The sequence below is a fragment of the Anopheles ziemanni genome, chromosome 3, assembly GCF_943734765.1.
Source record: "Anopheles ziemanni chromosome 3, idAnoZiCoDA_A2_x.2, whole genome shotgun sequence".
Classification (NCBI taxonomy): domain Eukaryota; kingdom Metazoa; phylum Arthropoda; class Insecta; order Diptera; family Culicidae; genus Anopheles; species Anopheles ziemanni.
The window spans coordinates 13,951,078-13,970,400 of NC_080706.1; the positions used below are offsets into that span (position 1 = coordinate 13,951,078).

General features: G+C 45.0%; 2 protein-coding genes across 2 annotated transcripts; both read left to right on the forward strand.

Annotated features, from left to right (window-relative positions):
* The first annotated feature begins 91 nt into the window (after nt 1-91).
* Nucleotides 92-1,212, forward strand: LOC131288455 (uncharacterized). Its single transcript, XM_058317589.1, has 2 exons — nt 92-141; nt 768-1,212. Exons 1-2 carry the CDS (start codon nt 92-94, stop codon nt 862-864), a joined length of 147 nt encoding a protein of 48 aa, XP_058173572.1. The 3' UTR covers nt 865-1,212.
* On the forward strand, nt 900-14,333 carry LOC131284152 (unextended protein). The gene is made up of 13 exons (XM_058313006.1): nt 900-1,081; nt 9,469-9,832; nt 9,923-10,078; nt 11,073-11,240; nt 11,311-11,526; nt 11,594-11,767; nt 11,849-12,020; nt 12,093-12,572; nt 12,659-12,925; nt 12,994-13,226; nt 13,328-13,456; nt 13,807-13,912; nt 14,058-14,333. Exons 1-13 carry the CDS (start codon nt 900-902, stop codon nt 14,156-14,158), a joined length of 2,748 nt encoding a protein of 915 aa, XP_058168989.1. The 3' UTR covers nt 14,159-14,333.
* The last annotated feature ends 4,990 nt before the right edge of the window (nt 14,334-19,323 follow it).

The window sequence follows — 19,323 nt, forward strand, 5'->3', positions numbered from 1 at the left end:
CCACAGTCTGTCTTTCAGTATCCAATCCACCGCAAGTTGGTTGCATGATTCGGTTCAATTTAAACGTTTGTAAAACAACAAATTGGTGTCAATGTTAATAGTTAAATCAGACTCAACGCTCAAGTTTCTGCCATCCGTAAGGTAAATAGCAAACGTTCTGGATAGTAGCAAAACAAAAGTGAAAAGTGTATCCGATCTAGAAATCCTGGCCCATCAAGAGGATGCCATAGTTTATACTGTCGCTTTGAAATTGAGTAGCTTATCAGACCGGCAACTATTGGTTTCACTCCAGATTTCACGAGGCTGTTGTTCGTGAATTGTCCTACTTGTTGTTAGAACCGTGTGGGGTTTTCAATGCTCAGTGTTTTATCCATCATCCCCTAGCATGGGGGACCCTTCCCGGTCCTGGTGATGACGGGCGAAATCGACAGATAATGCCACCGAAACCGGTTCCACAAATGGCGCACACGCTCAACACGCGTGACTACGTGGAAGCGCGCAGGCATTTCTTTCCGGTTAGGTCCAGAAAGATTGTTATTGAACGATGCAATACGGCATGACGTAAAGATGGAAAATCCTTATAAAAACAGGCAAAATATCCTACTTGTTCCATTAGGACTAAAACATGTGATTACAAACGGTTGTAATGTGCAGTAGGGAAAAAGAATAACGGCAGGATTTCTTCATCCGAATCACTCGACCACCGCTCGATTATCCCAGAGAATTGATCGTTCCTATTTTCACATTTTACCTCCTCTTCTTTACAGGCTCATAAACAACTTGAACAGCAAGGGAAGCCGTACGGGAAATTCCGGCAACCATCTTGAGTTCCAAGTGCTCACACAAATCCAGTACGTACCCTGATAGCGGTAACATCCCCAGAAACCAACGGCAACACAATGCAGGATCGGTCGTGCACGGCAGCCAAGCAGAGCCAAAACTCCACCTCCACCACCAACGGCAGCATGAAGAAGGGCATCGGCCAAAGCCCAACCTCGCAGACAAAGGCGAACGCCACTTCCGGCGGCAATTGGGGACCGCACTTCAAAAGTCGGGAGCACTTCAACAGCATGCACTTCTCGTGAACCGTGCCGTAATTCGCACGCCCGATTGTGTCCTCCTGTGAGGATTATCGCGTGTGTGTGTGCACGGGTTGTTTGTGTGTCGATAAGGATGCGGAAAACGAAATCATGGGAATTTATTTTGTAAATAAAACCGATTAAGTTATTCTAATGTTGAATATGCAAACTACAACTAATTGTTCTCAATGTGTGCAGTGAGTTTTGGGGAAAGAAGAAAACCGTGCAACATCACGAAATCACGATCGACCTCGGCGATCAATCGATCGTCCCTTGTGAAACAGGCTCGCCATTGAGAAGAGCTATGATAATGTAAATGCAGCCTTGCGTCGCACGAGAAACGGTAGATGATTTCACTTATTGCATTATTGCATCATCTTTTTCCAAACGAAAGGTGCCGGGCGTTTGTGCTTCGGACCGGTTTTTAAAGCTCGCCCGGGAAAGCGTTTTCTTTCCAGAATGAGGCAACGAGAAGGTCGTTCGAGGTTCAAAATTGATTTTCTGTCTATTCTTTTGCTTGTTCTGTTCTGTTGTTCAAATGTTCCAAAACAACAATTGAGAACAGTCTTAAGCTGATCGATCTATACCGCCAAACTAATCCGTCGATTATCCTTTTCCTTGATCTCACAGTATGTCAGCTCTGAGGTATAGTGCGAGGAAAAATCTAAGTTAAATCGTGACTACTAACTCACTACAGTTTACATAACGGCTTAAAAACTACTGCCAGCATTTAATGCTATAATACGGGATTTAGTCCCGATACAAAACTACTTACATGGAACTTCTCCTACATTGCTTATTTTACGAAGGAGAAACAAGAAACAAAAATACGTTTGAATTGTGGCAAATCCATTCAATTAGGAATTAAAATACCGAACAAGTACTGAACATCCGAAGAAGAATTGAATTTTCTATTCATTTACTTTTGGAAATCAAAACTCCGTTGGGATTCGAATTTATAGTGCCCAAGGCACTTGAATCCCGGCTTGAGATACAACCCTGGGGTTTGGGCTGATAACGCTGCTGTCAGCCGGTCAGCTGAGCACTAGTGGTAGGAAAATCAAATCCCTTTAGGGATTCGAATCTTTCGATTCAAATCCATTCTGAGATCCGGATTTTCAAGTCCAAATCCCAATCCGTCATGTCATGCGTGCTCACCTAACTTGCCGATGTTTCATACTATTTTTGAAAGTAACAATTAGCTTTGATTGCTGAATTGATCCAAAGGGGATTTCGCTGCTACAAATGATCCTCAGGACCTCAGGATCGTTATCGCTATTTGCTCCCCCTGGGAGCTGTTTTATTTTAGTTCCATCGAAGTTACTCACCACTGCAGAAGAATATCAACCAAGGTTTATGTACATACGCCTCATCCATTATTTATTTCATAAACTAAGAATTACTGAAGAATCTTTGTTGTATAAAGTTGCTTGCCTTCAAAAGATCTTTCATTTGAGGGGTCATTTGTTCAAATTGGCCAAAACAACAAAAAGTTATTAACAAATTAGCTATTTCATCCATTACTTCAAGTAGAGACCAAGGTTTTTGAAGTTTGTTGATGTCCGTTTGACGGCTCGCTTGAAACGCGACGCCTGTGGCAAGGAAAGAGATAGCACTCTACTGTAAAAAGATGGGGAGAGCCTTTCTGTTTTGATTCGTTTCGTGGTTCACTTGGTTCTAGTTCGTCGTCGGTGCAGGTACACGGAAGTCTGCCCATTCGTTACCTTTCTTCAGGAGTCTCGCAGCTTGCAGAAGTACGTGCAATACCGTCAGCCGGGTCGAGCCGGGGATGTGTCTCCGGTTGGAGTAGGAAAAACGCGTAGCCTACGGTCTGTTATCCACTCGCCTGGGGCAATCAACGTTCGCGTTTGCCACCACCGTTCCCCCAGGGCACGACGGATAAAAAAGCGAACCACGGCGGTCAATTGATTGTTTACGATAGTGCGCCCGCGTCGTTTCCGTTGCCGGACAGTGTCTTTGCAGTGGTTAGCGGAATGTTCTAACGTTAGAATTTTGCCGTCGCAGCGTAACTACACACGTCTTCGTCCGCGTGAGTTGGTGTGTTATTGGTTCCGTCCCTGTCCGTAGTCGTCTTCCACCGTTTGGAGCTTTGTTGCGGTTGGGGGGTTAAGACGTCGTCGCATCATTCCATCGGCAAACCGTCTGTGAGAGTGTGCGCGGCGTACAAATTAGTGGCCGTGATTAATCATCGTATCGGTCGGATCGATTTCTGACACTTTAAGTAGCAGCAATCCGCGGGTCTCAAGAAAGACATCGAGTGTTGACCGTGCTTGTTGGTGTTACGCAAAAAAAAAGCATCTTTAACCATCACGCGTGAGCTAATAATGACCCATCAAATACCTTCGGTCCGCTCAACGTGCTGGTGCACCAGCAGTTCTTGACGGTCGGAGTGAGGCGGTGGAGAGGTGCAAAAGGCGTACGTCACAACTGATTCGAATCCGTGCGACCACCGGGAAAGCGGCAAGGGAATCCGAGCTTGGTGAGGTGGGAAATCCGCGTACGACTAGCCAGGAGGGAAACCGAGCCAAATAATAATATTAAAGCACGCGCGCGCGACGACAACATACACACCAACATCAGGCCCCGGCGTGCGCTTTGCAATGGCCTGGTTCGGGAAGTGTTGTATGTTGTTAAAAATAATATCATTCGTTTGGCTAACAACCACCACCCTCACGCCGGTCACCTGTCGCGCAACCACGAATGGAGCCTTGAATCTAGATGAGCTAGACACTCTAGAAGGCGTCCAGTTTAACGTAACTGATTATGATTATCCTGCAGACACCGAACTCAGAGCGTTCATAGCTATGCGTCTTAGGTAAGTGCAATTTTCCTTCGAAATGCATTCTCACACCTCACCTTACAGCTTCAGCGGTTAGTAAAATTCCATTGCTACCGAGCATGGAATCTTAAAAAAAAACATGACCCCCAGAACGGAACACCCCTCCACACCAGAGGGATGGGGTGTTTAAGTTATCGAAACAAGAAACCTTTTTCCTTTCAGCCTCGCTCGGTTAAGGAATCAAACTTCCTTCCACGGCGGGGGGAAAGATGAAAAACCCCGAAGGCCTGAATTGACCTTCGATGGCGCTGGCATCAACATGCTACAACCACCGGAAGGGCTTGGCATGGTGGTGTGTCGAGAAATTGGAATCAAAACTCAAGCTCAAGTTCAACGTCGAGCTGCTGCCGGAAACAGCGAAGGGAGTTTTGCTGTTCTAACAATTTTAAGCCGTCTATCTTTCACGTTAGCAAAGTCAAAACAAACGTTGAGCGCCCTGGAATGAGTCAATGGTTATGTTAATGTTTTATGTTACAGATTCTCTCCTCATGAGAGTGTTAAAAAAGATTCAATTGTAAATGTAAATCGACCTCATTGTAGTGAAAGGAGTGAAGAATTCTTCATTTGTAACTGATGTTTTTTTTAATGAAAAGATTTTCTATCCATTCTACCAATTTGGGTGCTTAAAGGCCACAAGAAAACTTAATGATAGCGTAGGATTACTTTCAATCAAGAAAGTATATTGGATGGAACACGTGCCGATGGCCGTTCTTTAACCATCTCCAGTCCTCCTTTCACTTTGGCTATCAGGCCGTGAGTAATAAAGTGTATGTCTTTCGTTATACTTTCGGTTTTTAGTGAGAAAACTCAGGTAATTCCAATATTCTGGAAAAGAGAAATAGAATTTATAAAAGTACGAAGAAATGACAGTGTGATGTGTTATTTCAACATATCGGGAATTAGTTAGCCGGCCGTATTGAAGCGAACAAAGACTACATTTGTCCCCGTCCAGAGCCACCGTGATTTGCATATCATAGCCCTCTCACTCGCCCTATGCCATCTTCACTCCGGCAGAACGCAATTACGGAATCTGCCAGCTGCAAGTGCAAGTGTTGCCCACAAACACATTCTCATGCGTTCACGTTTCTTCAAGACATCCATCCGCCGTGGCGTTGTTTTGGCGAAACCGGAGCGAAGGGAATGTGCAGCGTATGCATTGGGATGACGTCACGTGGGGCCGGATCACGCCACACAGCGTGCTCGTGGATGGTGGATTCATTGGGGGCCCGGTTCCGATGTTGTATGGCGGAACGGGGCAAAAGTCCATCGTCCCAGGGTTTGAATGGATGAGTCAATCCCTTTGGGGGTTCTATGGTTCGGGGCAAAAAGACGTTTGACCTTGTTCGCCAAACACGACGAACCCGCGGACGTGGGGAAAGTGAATATTACTTCACTGCGGTCGGTGGCCTAGAATGTGACCGCCGTTGGCGTGTATTTTTTGTTGGTCCGCGATTTTGTTTTATAGTTTATGGATTTTTTCGTTTGCTTTCACGGGCAAATGGGCGGATGTTTATTGGGTTTAAGAACTTTGAAACTCTTCAATGTTGGACCATTGTGAAAATCATCCAATGAAATCCGTCTCTTTCTCCATAATACGGTCTCCTGCTTCGTATTCATTGATCAACGATTTGTAAAGCTACAAACTGAAGGCAATCAATGGAAAATGCTGCGTTGGCAGGCATCATCTTCCCGTAAACAAATTTCTTCTACTCCAAAAGCTACAAACGATCGGAAATCAATTTCTGCAAAAAGCCGGAAGTATCAAGTGTGTCGATACCCAAAACCTAAACAACAATACATAACCTAAACATTATCGCACATTGGTAGACCCTTTTTCCTTTTATTCCTTCTGATTAGTAAGCACTTTTTATGCACAGAAGGGCCATTTGCCGTTTTCCTTTCAATGTTTATGAATGGAGGGCAGTGAACAGTTTCATCTTCGATTCGATATTTGCTCTTCCGTTTGCTTTAGGTTTTGCGAACCACTATTGAGTCACACTCGAAGAGTTAAAGTTCCAATCATAATAAACCTGTCACGAACGTTCCGCCTGCCAAATGCAACGCTGGTATTCCGTTTGTTCCAGAATGTCATGACGAATTCGAGCATCAAGCGATAATTAACCCACGAAAAAATAGACGGTTGTTGTGCTTCTGGTGCCACGCCGAAGTGTATACAAAATAAGGTCCTCGTCTAATAGCCATTCTTTTAACCTTCCATTTACATTATGCTTAGATATTACTCGTTTGGAAGATCCCTATTGTACGATTCTGTTTTTACGTAACGTATTTCACAACATTACCTTTGTGCGATTGATATCCCTATGATTCCTGTTGGACAAACATGTTACAACACGTGTTATGCATTCTGTGAAGATACAATTTTCAAACTAACTATCGATTGATTTATCAGCACAAATTCTACAAAATATTCTCCCAGCAGTGTGAGCGATGACAACATATTATTTAGTCACTGTTCGTGAAAGTTCAAGTTGAAGGCAACGTTTTATTCAGTGTTTATGTCTTTGTAAGATATTCAAACATCTTGGATAAATTCGATTTGCTCTCATCAATCACCTTTGTCTACATTTGTAACGAAAAAGTTAGTCATATAGCTTGCCAAAGCATAATGGCTTCTCGACACATAATTGTGCTGTGCATACTCTCCTGGGCTGGCTTTGTGCGGCCCCGTACCAAAGATACGACACGTTTCGTTATCATAGCGCGCTATCAGCTGCCCCGATTGAGTCAGTAGCGCACCGGCGGTTCCTTGTTTTGCTAGCCCTTGCCCCTGTCTTACACGGTATATCTTTAGCTCGCTGAACGGAGTGACGATGAGGCATCCGTCAACCACCTCCAACTTGTTTTGCTCCCTCCCTCATTGCCCATGACCATTGACGGGTGAAACGCGATTTTTTGGTTCACGTGATTAGAGTTACTTTCCCTCGGTGGAATCTTGCGAACACGACACGTGCTTCCCGGTTCACTCACCGCAGATACATTATCGGTTCTTTTTCGTTGGATCATGAGATAAGTTGCGGGGTCAGGGTTAGCAAACACCTGTAAATCCATAATCCTCCCCCGATTCCCAGTCTTTTGCTTCCTTCCGATCAAATTCTTCATCTTCGCCCGTCCAAATTGGCTCGTTTTAACTTCCGAATGGCAGCTAAATACCTCATACCCGCGGTCGGCACTGAATGTGCTGATAATTGGCCGGTTTTATCTTTGTTAAGCTTTGATTTGCCATTCGGCACACTGCAGTGACGAGCAAGAGGTTTTGAAGCAGCCAAGAAACCGTATCGATATCGCCAAAGGACGGGGGACGAGACACGGCTTCTGGGTGTTTTCTTGCAGTGGGGTTCTCCTCGCTGCTGATAAGAAGTGAGTTAAAAAACAATTCCAGCTCGGAGGGTTGTCAACGGGTGCCACTAGTCCCTTCTCGATCTACATATCGTTGAGGGGTTATTGTACATCATATACTAGAAGAAGTCCTCTTTTTTATTTTAATGTGTTTCGAAAAACTGTTACAATTGTATGATCTTGGCCTATTACCGAAGCTTGATAGTACGGTGTGTAGTTGACTAAAAATACATTCCACCATATTTCACAACAGGCAGCATAGCATTAACGGTCCAACGTGACAGTGGAAATTTCCTGCCGAACACATCGAGTTCCGTCCCGAACGTCCCACATCCACGTCATCTTCGGCGAATGGGCTGCTCTTGGCGACCATACCAACGGGCTTGGTAGCGAGCCGGTCGTTCCCTCGGACGCGATCGTGGCATGATGAGTTCTGAAGGAAAGTTTCGTCACAAAACGCCGGCCTCTGTTTTCCTGCGTTTTCTGAGAATTCGACCAGAAGGTCATAAAAGGACAGCATCGATGACGCCGTGGGTTGGCGTTAAATATTGATAATCATGTTTTCTTGCGTGTGCCGAGAATTCGTCCGGAATTCGACCAGATCTACCTCTCGATCGTCCCATATCCACGTTATCCTAGGGGAATGGTCTGCTCTTGGCGATCAAACCAACGGGCTTCGAAGCGAGCCGGTCGTACCAACGGACGCGATCGTGGCATGATGTGTTCCGAAGGAAACTCGATGCAAATGCCCCCCAACGCATTATAAAACCGCTGCAGTGACTCAGCCTGCCATCGAGGCGGTGCATGGTGGCCTTGATTTGTTTTTCAAACGCCGGCCTCTGTTTTCCTGCGTTTTCTGAGAATTCGACCAGAAGTTCATAAAAGGACAGCATCGATGACGCCGTGGACTGGCGTTAAATATTCGCAAACATGTTTTCTTGCGTGTGCCGAGAATTCGCCCAGAATTCGACCAGATCTGCCTCTCGAACGTCCCATATCCACGTCGTCCTAGGGGAATGGTCTGCTCTTGGCGACCAAACCAACGGGCTTCGAAGCGAGCCGGTCGTACCAACGGACGCGATCGTGGCATGATGTGTTCTGAAGGAAAGTTTCGTCACAAAACCACTGCAGTGACTCCGGCTTTCCATCGAGGCGGTGCATGGTGGCCTTGATTTGTTTTTCAAACGCCGGCCTCTGTTTTTCTGCGTTTTCTGAGAATTCGACCAGAAGGTCATAAAAGGACAGCATCGATGACGCCGTGGGCTGGCGTTAAATATTCGCAAACATGTTTTGTTGCGTTTGCCGAGACTTCGCCCAGAATTCGAACGTCCCATATCCACGTCATCGAATGGTCTGCTCTTGGCGAGCAAACCAACGAGCTTCGATGCGAGCCAGTCGTTCCCTCGGACGCGATCGTGGCATGATGTGTTCTGAAGGAAACTCGATGCAAATGCCCCCCAACTCATCACAAAACCACTGCAGTGACTCAGCCTTCCATCGATGAGGCGCATGATGAGGCGGCTTGGAAAACTTGCTTTTTAGACGCCGGCCGCCTCTGTTTTTCTGCGTTTGCCGACCATTCGACCAGAAGGTCATGAAAGGACAGCGTTGATGACGCCGTTTACTGGCTTTAGATATTGGCAAATATGTACATTTCCAATTTGCCCGGCGTTTGTTTCTAAAATGTGTTTTGTTTTTCCAGTATCCAACACTTCGTCAACGTGAGTTTAATGGTCGCACCCACCCTCCTATGTGAGCAAGCTAGGGGACAACTTTCCTTCGATCTTGTCAGGGTTGAAAACTTTGTAACTTAATCGTTTTTTAATTCAACAAAAAGTTGGATGGGATGATTAAATGGTTTGCGATTGCTTTGGGACTGGATTTTCTTCCTTTCTGCAATCTCAGTTCTTCTCAGTGCTACAGCATTCATCGATGAGATGGGAATTTTCCATCCGTTAACCATAGTAACGCTTCTTGATCGAAAACTCGTTGCTATAGTAACCCGGTGATGTAACTATTCTCGTCGCGGATGAATGTGATTTTTGGAATGTTTAAAACGATCGAATGGTTGAAGCTTCATGAAATTGATAAGAGAATATCTACCAGCTTGTACTTTGATTTTCTATACTTTTACCTTCGTTCTAATCGTTATTAACACTATTCTCCCCCCAGACTTCTCGATGGTAATCGCGCCAAGCGCCAAGTGGACCAAAAATCCGACACAAACTTTCACGTCGCTCCCGGTAACAGCATCGAGGTGGATGGGTCGAGCAAGGACGGCTTGGGAAAGGTGGCAGCCGCCGTCGCCGCCCCTGTGCCATCGGACGAAGAGCTCCGGATCAACGGGTTCCGGGTGGAGGAATCAGAGAAACATTTGGAGACGGCCGAGGGTGGCGTACCGTCGGTGCACAGCTCTTCGTCGGTTTTGCTGCGTCTTTTCGGAACGGGTCTTACCCCGCGCACCGTCATTATCTTCACTCACGAGCCGCAGCGTTTCGGTGGCCCGTGCCAGGTGCCGGTGACGGAGAAGTTTCGCGTAAGGCGGGGGCATCGAGCGGTGATCACGTGATCAGCAGTGATTCATTGATGACTATCTTCTTTTTCCTCCCCTCCTCTCCATGCGCAGCTGAAACATGCCGATCCGGGAGGTAAGAGCGGCCTTGTGGAGGTCGAGCTGCCGGACGTCGTCAAGAACAAGAAGTACTTCTACCTTTGCGCCAAGTACGAGGACAGTGACCCGCTGTCGTCATCGGAGCAGCTTGTGCAACAGGTAAAATGGGACGTATGGCCGCGAGCCCTCCCGGTGCACGCGATCGATGTAACATGCACGACCTCCCCCTTGCTTCCCTTCGTTCGTGCGAGTGTTTGTGTTTACGTGTAATATGCAGGAAGAGAGACAGCACAGGTCCGCGCGTTTGTCACGAGAAACCGATAGAGCACACGCCAATACGTTTTGCACTCAATTACCGGCGCTGTGCGATAATGAACCAGCCAAAACAGGGCTGCGGCCGTGCGGCGTACAGTATGTGGCACATGCTGAAGTGCACTTTGAGTGGGTAGCCGAATGATTTTTTAAATCAAATCGATATTCTTCAACAAGCTGAGATAATTTTACCATTTGACAATAATATGACATCGAGTACTTATCATTAATGGCACGGTTACTTTCCTGTGTAAGAAATCTTCTGAAAAACGCTTGTAGAAACGAAATGGTTTAAAACATTATATTTCGCAATGTTTTTTATTACAAGTATTGACTCTTTTTTTTATAAAAATTTGACACATTTCTCAAGAATAAGATACCGGTACAAGAACATTACACGAATGAAACTACACTTTATTCCTTTTGTTTGCACTAGGTAATTTCAATAATAATTAAGGTTAATAACTTGGATTATACATCATTTTACGTTATTTCCATACATTCCATTATGGAAAAGCTTTTTGGACTATTTTTTTAAAGGTTTCTAACGCTGGCTTTTACTCACTTCTTATTCATTTTTATTATTAACTCTTCTCACCATGAGATCATTCTGACCCTATCAAAAATGTCATGCCCATTGAAGGTTATGGTTAGTAGTAAAATTATGTCATGTATGGAGGCGACCTAGGAAAGTATATTATTTTAAAAGAAACTAAACCGTTTTATAATTATAATTATCCTGTCAGAAACATAGTTATTTTCAATATAAAACGTTAAGACAACGAGTATTATTTTTTTTAGATATGCTATGTTTCTAATAAATTCTCTCGTTTTCTCTTTGCTCACTATCCAGCAACCGTTCTTGCATCAAGGGGCAGAACCGTATATGCGCCTGACTAGCTACAAACCTTTCCTACCGCTGTGGATCTCGTGTGTCATCATTATCGTTTGTCTGACGTTTTCGGCCCTGTTCTCCGGCCTCAACCTAGGCCTAATGTCTTTGGATCGAACCGATTTGAAGGTACGCCCGGCTGCTTGAAAATCGCGTGTCACAGCTGAAATTTGATTGGTTTTTTTGTTTTTCTGCACAGATCCTTTGCAACACTGGTACCGAAAAGGAGAAACGCTACGCCAAAGCGATTCAACCGGTGCGCGACCACGGCAACTACCTACTGTGCAGTATTCTGCTCGGTAACGTGCTGGTCAATTCTACCTTCACCATTCTGCTGGACAGTCTCACCTCCGGGTTGATCGCCATCGTCTTTTCGACGATCGCCATTGTTATTTTCGGTGAAATTACACCCCAGGTCTGCTCTCCTTCCCTGTTCGACGTATTTCGTTCGATTAATGCTGTACAACTTGCTTTCTCTGTAGGCAATCTGCTCTCGGCATGGTCTGGCCGTTGGCGCGAAGACGATTATCATCACCAAATGTGTGATGGGCATCACATTTCCACTGTCTTATCCCACATCTAAGATACTCGATTGGCTTCTTGGGAAGGAGATTGGCAACTTCTACGATCGGGACCGCCTGAAGGAATTGGTCAAGGTGCGGCTGTGACTTCACTAAACACCCCTCTAGGATCAATGTTTTGTACTTACCCTTTTGTCTCTTGTATCTTTTCTTTAGGTTACGAACGATGTTAACGATCTGGATAAGGATGAGGTTAACGTTATTTCTGGTGTGCTGGAGCTGCGCAAGAAAACCGTCGCCGAAGTGATGACACGTCTCGAGGACTGCTTCATGCTCGATCTAGAAACAACGCTGGATTTCGAGACCATTACCGAAATCATGAAGACAGGTAATGATGGTGTTTATTCATCAGCGAAAAATTATTCACTTTATTGTGCTCTCGGAACAATGTGAAACGCAGGATTTTCGCGCATTCCGGTGTTCGAGGAGGATCGCGACAACATTGTATCCATCCTGCACATCAAGGATTTGGCGTTCGTCGATCCGGAGGAAAACACTCCGCTGCGTCGCCTGTGCGAGTTCTACCGCAATCCACTCTACTTCGTGTTCTACGATCAGACGCTCGACGTAATGTTCCGCGAGTTCAAGAGCGGCAAGATTGGGCACATGGCCTTCATCCAGTCGGTGAACAGCGAGGGCGAAGGTGATCCGTTCTATGAAACGCTCGGTCTGATCACGCTCGAGGACGTGATCGAGGAGCTGATCCAGGCGGAGATCGTCGACGAGACGGACGTGTACACCGACAACCGACGCAAGGTGCGCCGGGAGCGCATCAAGCGTCAGGACTTCACGCTGTTCGCACAGGATCGCGACCCGAATGCGCAGCGTTTGCGCATCGCGCCCAATCTGAAGCTCGCCACCTTCCAGTACCTATCGACCGGTGAGTGTGAAAACCGTGTGAATAGGTGTTATAATTCGATTCACTTAAAATAATCTTTTCTTCCGTATTGTTTTGATTCCTTTCAGCTGTGCAACCGTTCAGATCTGATTGTATCTCGGAGGCCGTGTTGCGTCGTCTGCTTACTCAAAACATTGTCCATCAGATCAAGTTTAAGAATGTGGACAAGAACGACCCGCGCTACAGTATCATTACGCGTGGCACACAGGTCGACTACTTCGTGCTGATTTTGGAGGGTCGCGTAGAGGTTACCGTGGGCAAGGAGAATCTCCTGTTTGAGAGCGGTCCGTTCACGTACTTTGGTATACAGGCGTTGACACAGAATTTGGGCTACGGTAAGAATAATTGGTCGTATTGTCGGGTCGAAGCTTCTAACTGATTGCCAATGTTTGCCAATTTCCAGAGGTCGCAGTAGAAACACCGCAACAGGTGATGGGATCGCTACAGTCGCTCAACCGCGATGCCCAGATGCGCCACACCTTCATCCCAGACTACACCGTCAAGGCGGTGACCGATCTACTGTACATTCAGATTTCCCGCAACCTATACCTAGCGGCAAAACGTGCTACGCTGATGGAACGCTCGCAGAAGCTTGGTGACCAATCGATGGATCCGATCGATGCCGAAGTGGAAAAGGTATGTGGGGTAACTGCTGGAAGACGGGGAGTGTGAGTGCGAGAAGTTTGCTCCTAATATTTCCAATTTCTTTCGTTTGTGCTACAAACTTCCTCCAACAGCTACTGAACTCGTTGGACGATAACGATCACAACAGCGTTACGCCCGACATGACCAACTTGACCGTCCATTCGGGTACGAAAGCTAGCATATCGTCCAGCATCGCACCATCACCAACGACGGCCTTAAACGTACGTATTTCGTGGAATTTGGTTTGTATGGTTTGACGAACAATTGTCAATGGCAAGCAGGTTACTAATTTTATTGACTTTTTTGAAAAAATTGATCAACTGTTTCAATCAGCATCGTAGTTATGTAGGAAATCAATGTAGTTCTTTTATCTTGTTGCCTGTTGAATGATGAATGTATTTGCTCAGTGCTAATTTTTTTGTTGGGTTCTAATTTAAGATTTCTTATGAGTCTTCCAATAGAAACTACATCAAAAAGGAATGCGCTGAAGTGACTATTTTGGAAAGTTTTCCTATATTGATTTTGTTAACCTCTCTCCTTTTTCGTTTTGTGTGCGTCTTCTCATCACTAGGAACATTCTAACAATGTAAACTCCTCCGTAAGCCGCAACCTTACAGTATTAGCGCACGTCCACTCTGCTGCGTCCAGTGTCGCTGCTGTCACCGAGAATAACATAGGTAGTTTAAAAAAAATGGATGCACCTCAACTCACTAGACAGATGTTGCATCCTTTCGTGTCTCATAAATGATACCCAATTTCTGTAACTAACTGTACATCCTGTTTTTTTGTCTTTCCGCCTACACGTTTTGTGTTGTTTGCCAGCCCCAGCATGCTCGTCGGGAGCTACATCCGGTGGTGTCGGTGCCGGAGAAACCCGTACGGACTCTGATCCGAGCAGCGCCCCGTTGCTGCCAAAGCCATAACCCACGGTGTATCTTGTCGTGCTGTCCTACCCGCCCACATATACCACCACCACCACCACAAGTACATCCACCAACCGCAACCATCTTCATCTTCGTCACGATGCGCTCCATAGATAGGAGACGTGTTGTTGTATGTGTTTGTGTGCGACGATATCCTGCAGTCGACCGGCGACATCCTACGGTGCTCCACTTGAATGCTGACTGCGTATTATTAATACTATTATTAATACTACCGTTACTACTACCTTCCTTCTATTCACCGGGTCAAAAGGATCTTAAGTGTAGTGTTATCGTCAGGGGTTTCGTGCGAATTCGTAGATAGTGTAGCGCTTCGTTTTAATTCACCCTTCCGGTGTGCATCGTAGCCGGTAGCAGGTAACTGAAAGTGGGGCGTTTGTTGTTGTTGTTGTTGTTGGAGGAAAAGCACCTACAACCTTTTGTGCTATAGAGCGAGGTTTGTTTTTGACCACCAACCAACCGAGATACGGTGCGTGAAGTGAAGTTCGGCAACTATCGTTACATACGAAAATGGGACTCGACAAATAGTATCTTTCGTGAAAGCAAATAAGTAGTAGCATTCGATATCGAAGTTCATTGGAAAATCGAAGAAATATATATAACCTACAATCCCCTAACACTAAGATGTAGTTCCCAACCTGAGCGTACAAAGGAGAATAAAAAAAAGAGAACGAACGGGAACTGCTGCTATGCCACTTCTCAACGCACGTATGCTACCAGGGTGGATGTTCCTAGACTGTATGTGTGTACCTCGGGTACCATTTTCCTAGCCTCCGTGCATGATGTACTTAGCTGCACTTGCACCCTGTGCACGAATCGGCGGTACACGTTGTTTCGTCCGATGGCAATCAATCCCAAATATGAAACCAAAAAGGACGATATAGGTAACATGTAATTAAAAGAGGAAAATAAAAGCATAGGATAAAGATAGCCTAATGGAATTCGAACGAAGACAAAGGAGAACGATCGCTCCAACCGATCAACGCGAAATGCGAAGCGTTCGCTTAGTTCCCTCCCTTACAATATCCTAGTTCCCTCTGCTCCGTTCTGGGACCCGATTGGACCCGTTTGTTACTGTATTCATGTTGGTTTTTTGAGTCATTTCTCATTTTGTTTAGGATGCAGAATGAACGATAGATTAATAGCAGACAAGGATTTCGGGCAAGCGTGCAGTGAGTCTACATCAGGATTGGTGATGCACCTGTTCGTGCACACGGCTAGGCGAAATTCGCATTTTGTAAAAATCTAAAACGTAAGAGAATATATTCGCATATATTTCTGTTACATCTGCAATTATCATGACTTCTGTACGAAAGAAACGTGAACTACTGCGGTGTGTCTCCATTTGATTATAGTTTTATTTGGTTTTGCATGTAATAAGCGTTCTAATTTTGTGATGGTAATAGCCAGATTGTTTACATAGTGTTTTGTTTTTCATACTTGCGTTACAACTTAGGACAGTTCAATAATTTCTATTTTTATTTATTGTGTTTTCCATTTGTTGTAATTTGTAGTGTGCATTGTTTTTTTCGGATGCGAAACGAAAACATCTTCAGGAATATGAACTGTTTCCGGGCGGCATGGTCCAGATGAGTTTATATCAGCGAAAACAAATTCGTAAGTATAAATATATTAATCCTTAGAACTTTGTCTCAATCATTTAAAAAATGTAGATAAATTATACAGAAAGGCCTCTTCTTCCTATATGTTTATGTTCTTAAATGATGCATTTCATAAGTGAATCTGTACTAAACCAGTAGAGTAGCAAATCGTTGCTGTAGGAAATAATATTGCTAATCCGGAAGTTGTCCCTTTTTTAGTGTCTTTGAACTCATTCGAAGATCGAATATCACCGCTTGACGCAAACCGGTAATCAATCGACCCATTTCGGTGGCACCCCGATGCATCAAATTATGAGCGTAATGGGTGTCCCTCCGTATACGTCTCTCGGTTACCTGGTGCTGGGGGAGGATGACAAATGATGCCATCAATTATTCCCGGTGCGGCCTAGAGACGCAATTGATCTTAAGGGTGACAGCTATTATTGAGAAGCATCTGTATCTTATCTTTTTTCCCAAAGCGTTTGATACTAGTCGCGGGATGTTTTTTTCGAATCGCCAACCGTTGCGCAAACGCAATGCGAAAAATCTGACGCGCTCACTCGTTATCCGGAAACCGGGTGAAGCGTTGATCCGATTGGAATGTTTTTGTGATTGGCAATCCAAACGTAGATGTTGATATTGTTGTAAATGGAATAGCAACCAGGCATTGGACTTTTTTTTTGTATAAAAGATGTGCTAACTAATTATTCACAATTACTGCCTCGAAATGTAGGGGTGATATTATACACGGGAGATAGTTCCAGAGTTTAATTTACCTGAAGATAATCATATAAATTGTACAATAATAATTAGATATTTATCTGGGGCATTATCAAAGGCAAGGGTAGTTCGATAACTACCCAAATTTGGCGAGGCACCGAATGCCTTCTAGTATTAATTATTGCTAAAATTTCACCAATTTACTTAACCATTTGACAACCTGTACTGGCCAAGTTAGAAAAAAGGGTTTACCATGCTGTATGTCTTTTTGCGTGTAGATCAGGAGGGTCTTTGGTTTTGATCGTTTAGGGAATGTCACCATGAAACATCCCTTTAAACGATGACTTATCACGATTGTCGAATTCGATCAGTAGGTTGACACGGGATTAAAACAACACATTGTACAATGTGTTTGCTACTGCACCAGAGCTATTACGAAATACTCTAGGGAACGCGTGCTTCATGGCGCAAGCTGGATTAGAGCTGGACTGCTTTAGACGTACTTAATTGGACAACGTGTGGAATAAAACGCGAAACACTTCTCCAGCTTGAGTAGTTTTATTAAGCAAGTGCACCAAGTCTTGCCGATCGTTGTACACTTCAAGTGCGCTTACTACCGAGCGCCAGCTTGTTGCGGGTGTTCTGTGCTGAACTACTTTACGGGTGAGTCGGCTGTATGTGACGAGTATGGTTCTGGTCGAGATTAATGGGCCGCGTTTTGCAATTGAAGGAAGGTTCACACACAAATTCTAGTATAGCTTAGACGTACCTCAGAATGGATAGCACAAATTCCTGAGTTCAAAAAATTCCCTCTGACACAGCAATGGAATCTGGCAGTTTGCGTAGAAACATATATAGAATGTGTGAGATAGCATTCACGTAGCCACAGGCCAGAAATGCCAGCGTGTTGAACCAAAACTAGATAATTGACCAGTGCATGGGAATGTATTAGCCGGCAGGATGGATAGATTTACTTAATGTTTAGACGTTACTCCGAAGATCGCCGATCTGCCCAAAAACTGTCGTAAAAGTGGCTGATCGCACCGACCTACGATGGCGTTACCTTTGCTAGATTGATAAAATGTTCCCACGAAGTGTACCTATTTATAGTGCGCCATCGGAAGGCTGCAGGTAGCCACCCTTTCCGGTTTCTTGTGGATTGCGCGTGGCGCCAGTTCTTGCATCGTAATCACCTACGCGGTTACTTATCTTTACCCTTGGAAGATTCGAGCCATACCCATGCAATAATAATGACTAAAAATAAATGGGTGATAGTAAACATTCCTGTATTGCTTAAACAAAGGCAAAAGTAAGCGCTGTGCGTATGATCAGTCGCTGGCGGGCCTACCTTAACGTCAATAAAATGTGCCAGTTGCCCTTTAGTGCCCTTGAATGATTGGCACCTTCCCTAATAATAAGGTGATGAGTTTATCAATCTGTACGGTAGCCGCCGTCCAAGGTGTTGCCGCTACTACCTGCCGTCCCGGATCAGTCATCCGAAGGTGATGGTGACGTACACTTCCACGAAGCTAACTAGCCGTCCAACGCAATCATCCTTTTGCCTTGTCGTGCGGATTGTCATTTGAATATGGCGGCTGCTGCTGCTGCTGATAGTGCGCCACCGGCCGTTTGGTGACGTACAGAGAGGGTGGTTAGTGATTGAAAATCACTTATCGAAGGTGTATGAAGAAATCAAGAAAAAGGTCAGTTTACCTTCAGCCACTACTGAACAACGAGCCTTATAGTTGTTGGGTTTATACGATTGCTGTCTCCCGCACGAGATAGCGTTGAACATGGAAAAATGAGCTACGAAAACTCGATAGAAATATCGTCTAGCCATCTTGGTATGCCATGACTTGGCCTCATGGACGCAAAGGAATGTAATGTCTATTCCAAGAAAGCCAAGTTGTATCCAGATTGATATAGTGAAACGCTTATCTGTTCCTAAAATGTACCGCTGGTAAAATCCGACTACTGCGCTGAAAAGTCCTTTTTCAAAACGTTGGAACTCATACCAAACATTATTTACCAAAACCATATTTAGTACATTATTACTTGCGTCATCAAAGTAAGTCTTGGTAGCTAATCTATAATGACAAGATCATACGTCTATTAGGCGATCAAGCATTTAAACTTTTTAACCGTACATTATTCATTTAGTTGTAATTTTTGTCAGAATTTACAAATAGGCTTCCCACCAATTCTTGCTTGGAATATTCCAAGAACTATATAGTTCTGCATATTCTGCAAGCTATACAAGATCTGCTCTGTTTTCATCTTCTAACGGCAACCTGGAATCCACCTAGGTCGTACAGGGTGACGCCGATCCTCACGCAAACAAACCCTTCTGTACTCATCCCAATCACTGCCACCCCTTATACACCCCACCCGGTGGGGGTTGATATCTGATCGTCTAATTTTCACTTTTGCATCACCTTCTTGCTCTCACTCGAACCACACATATAGCTGTCTCACCCGGATACACTATCGCGCTCTCGCTCGACTCCTTCCGAGCTTTCCTTGGGCAGCCATCGAACCGGCGACTACTTAGCAAAGTGCGCGCGCGCGCGCGCGCGTCCGTGCGTGCGTGTGTATTAGCGGCCACACTCCCCGTCTGTAGCCGTTGTTGTCGCACACCGAAAACAATGTTGATTCTATATATTGACACGCGCTGCGTGCCAGTGTGCCAGCAGGAGCAGCACGGGGAAAAAGAGAGGGAAACAGTGAGACAGAGTCAGCAGTGTGTTCGCCTAGTGCGCCGTATAAAAGCGTACCACTAAATGAAGACGTTTTTTAGAGTCTTCCAGCTTTGGTCTGCGCTGGTAA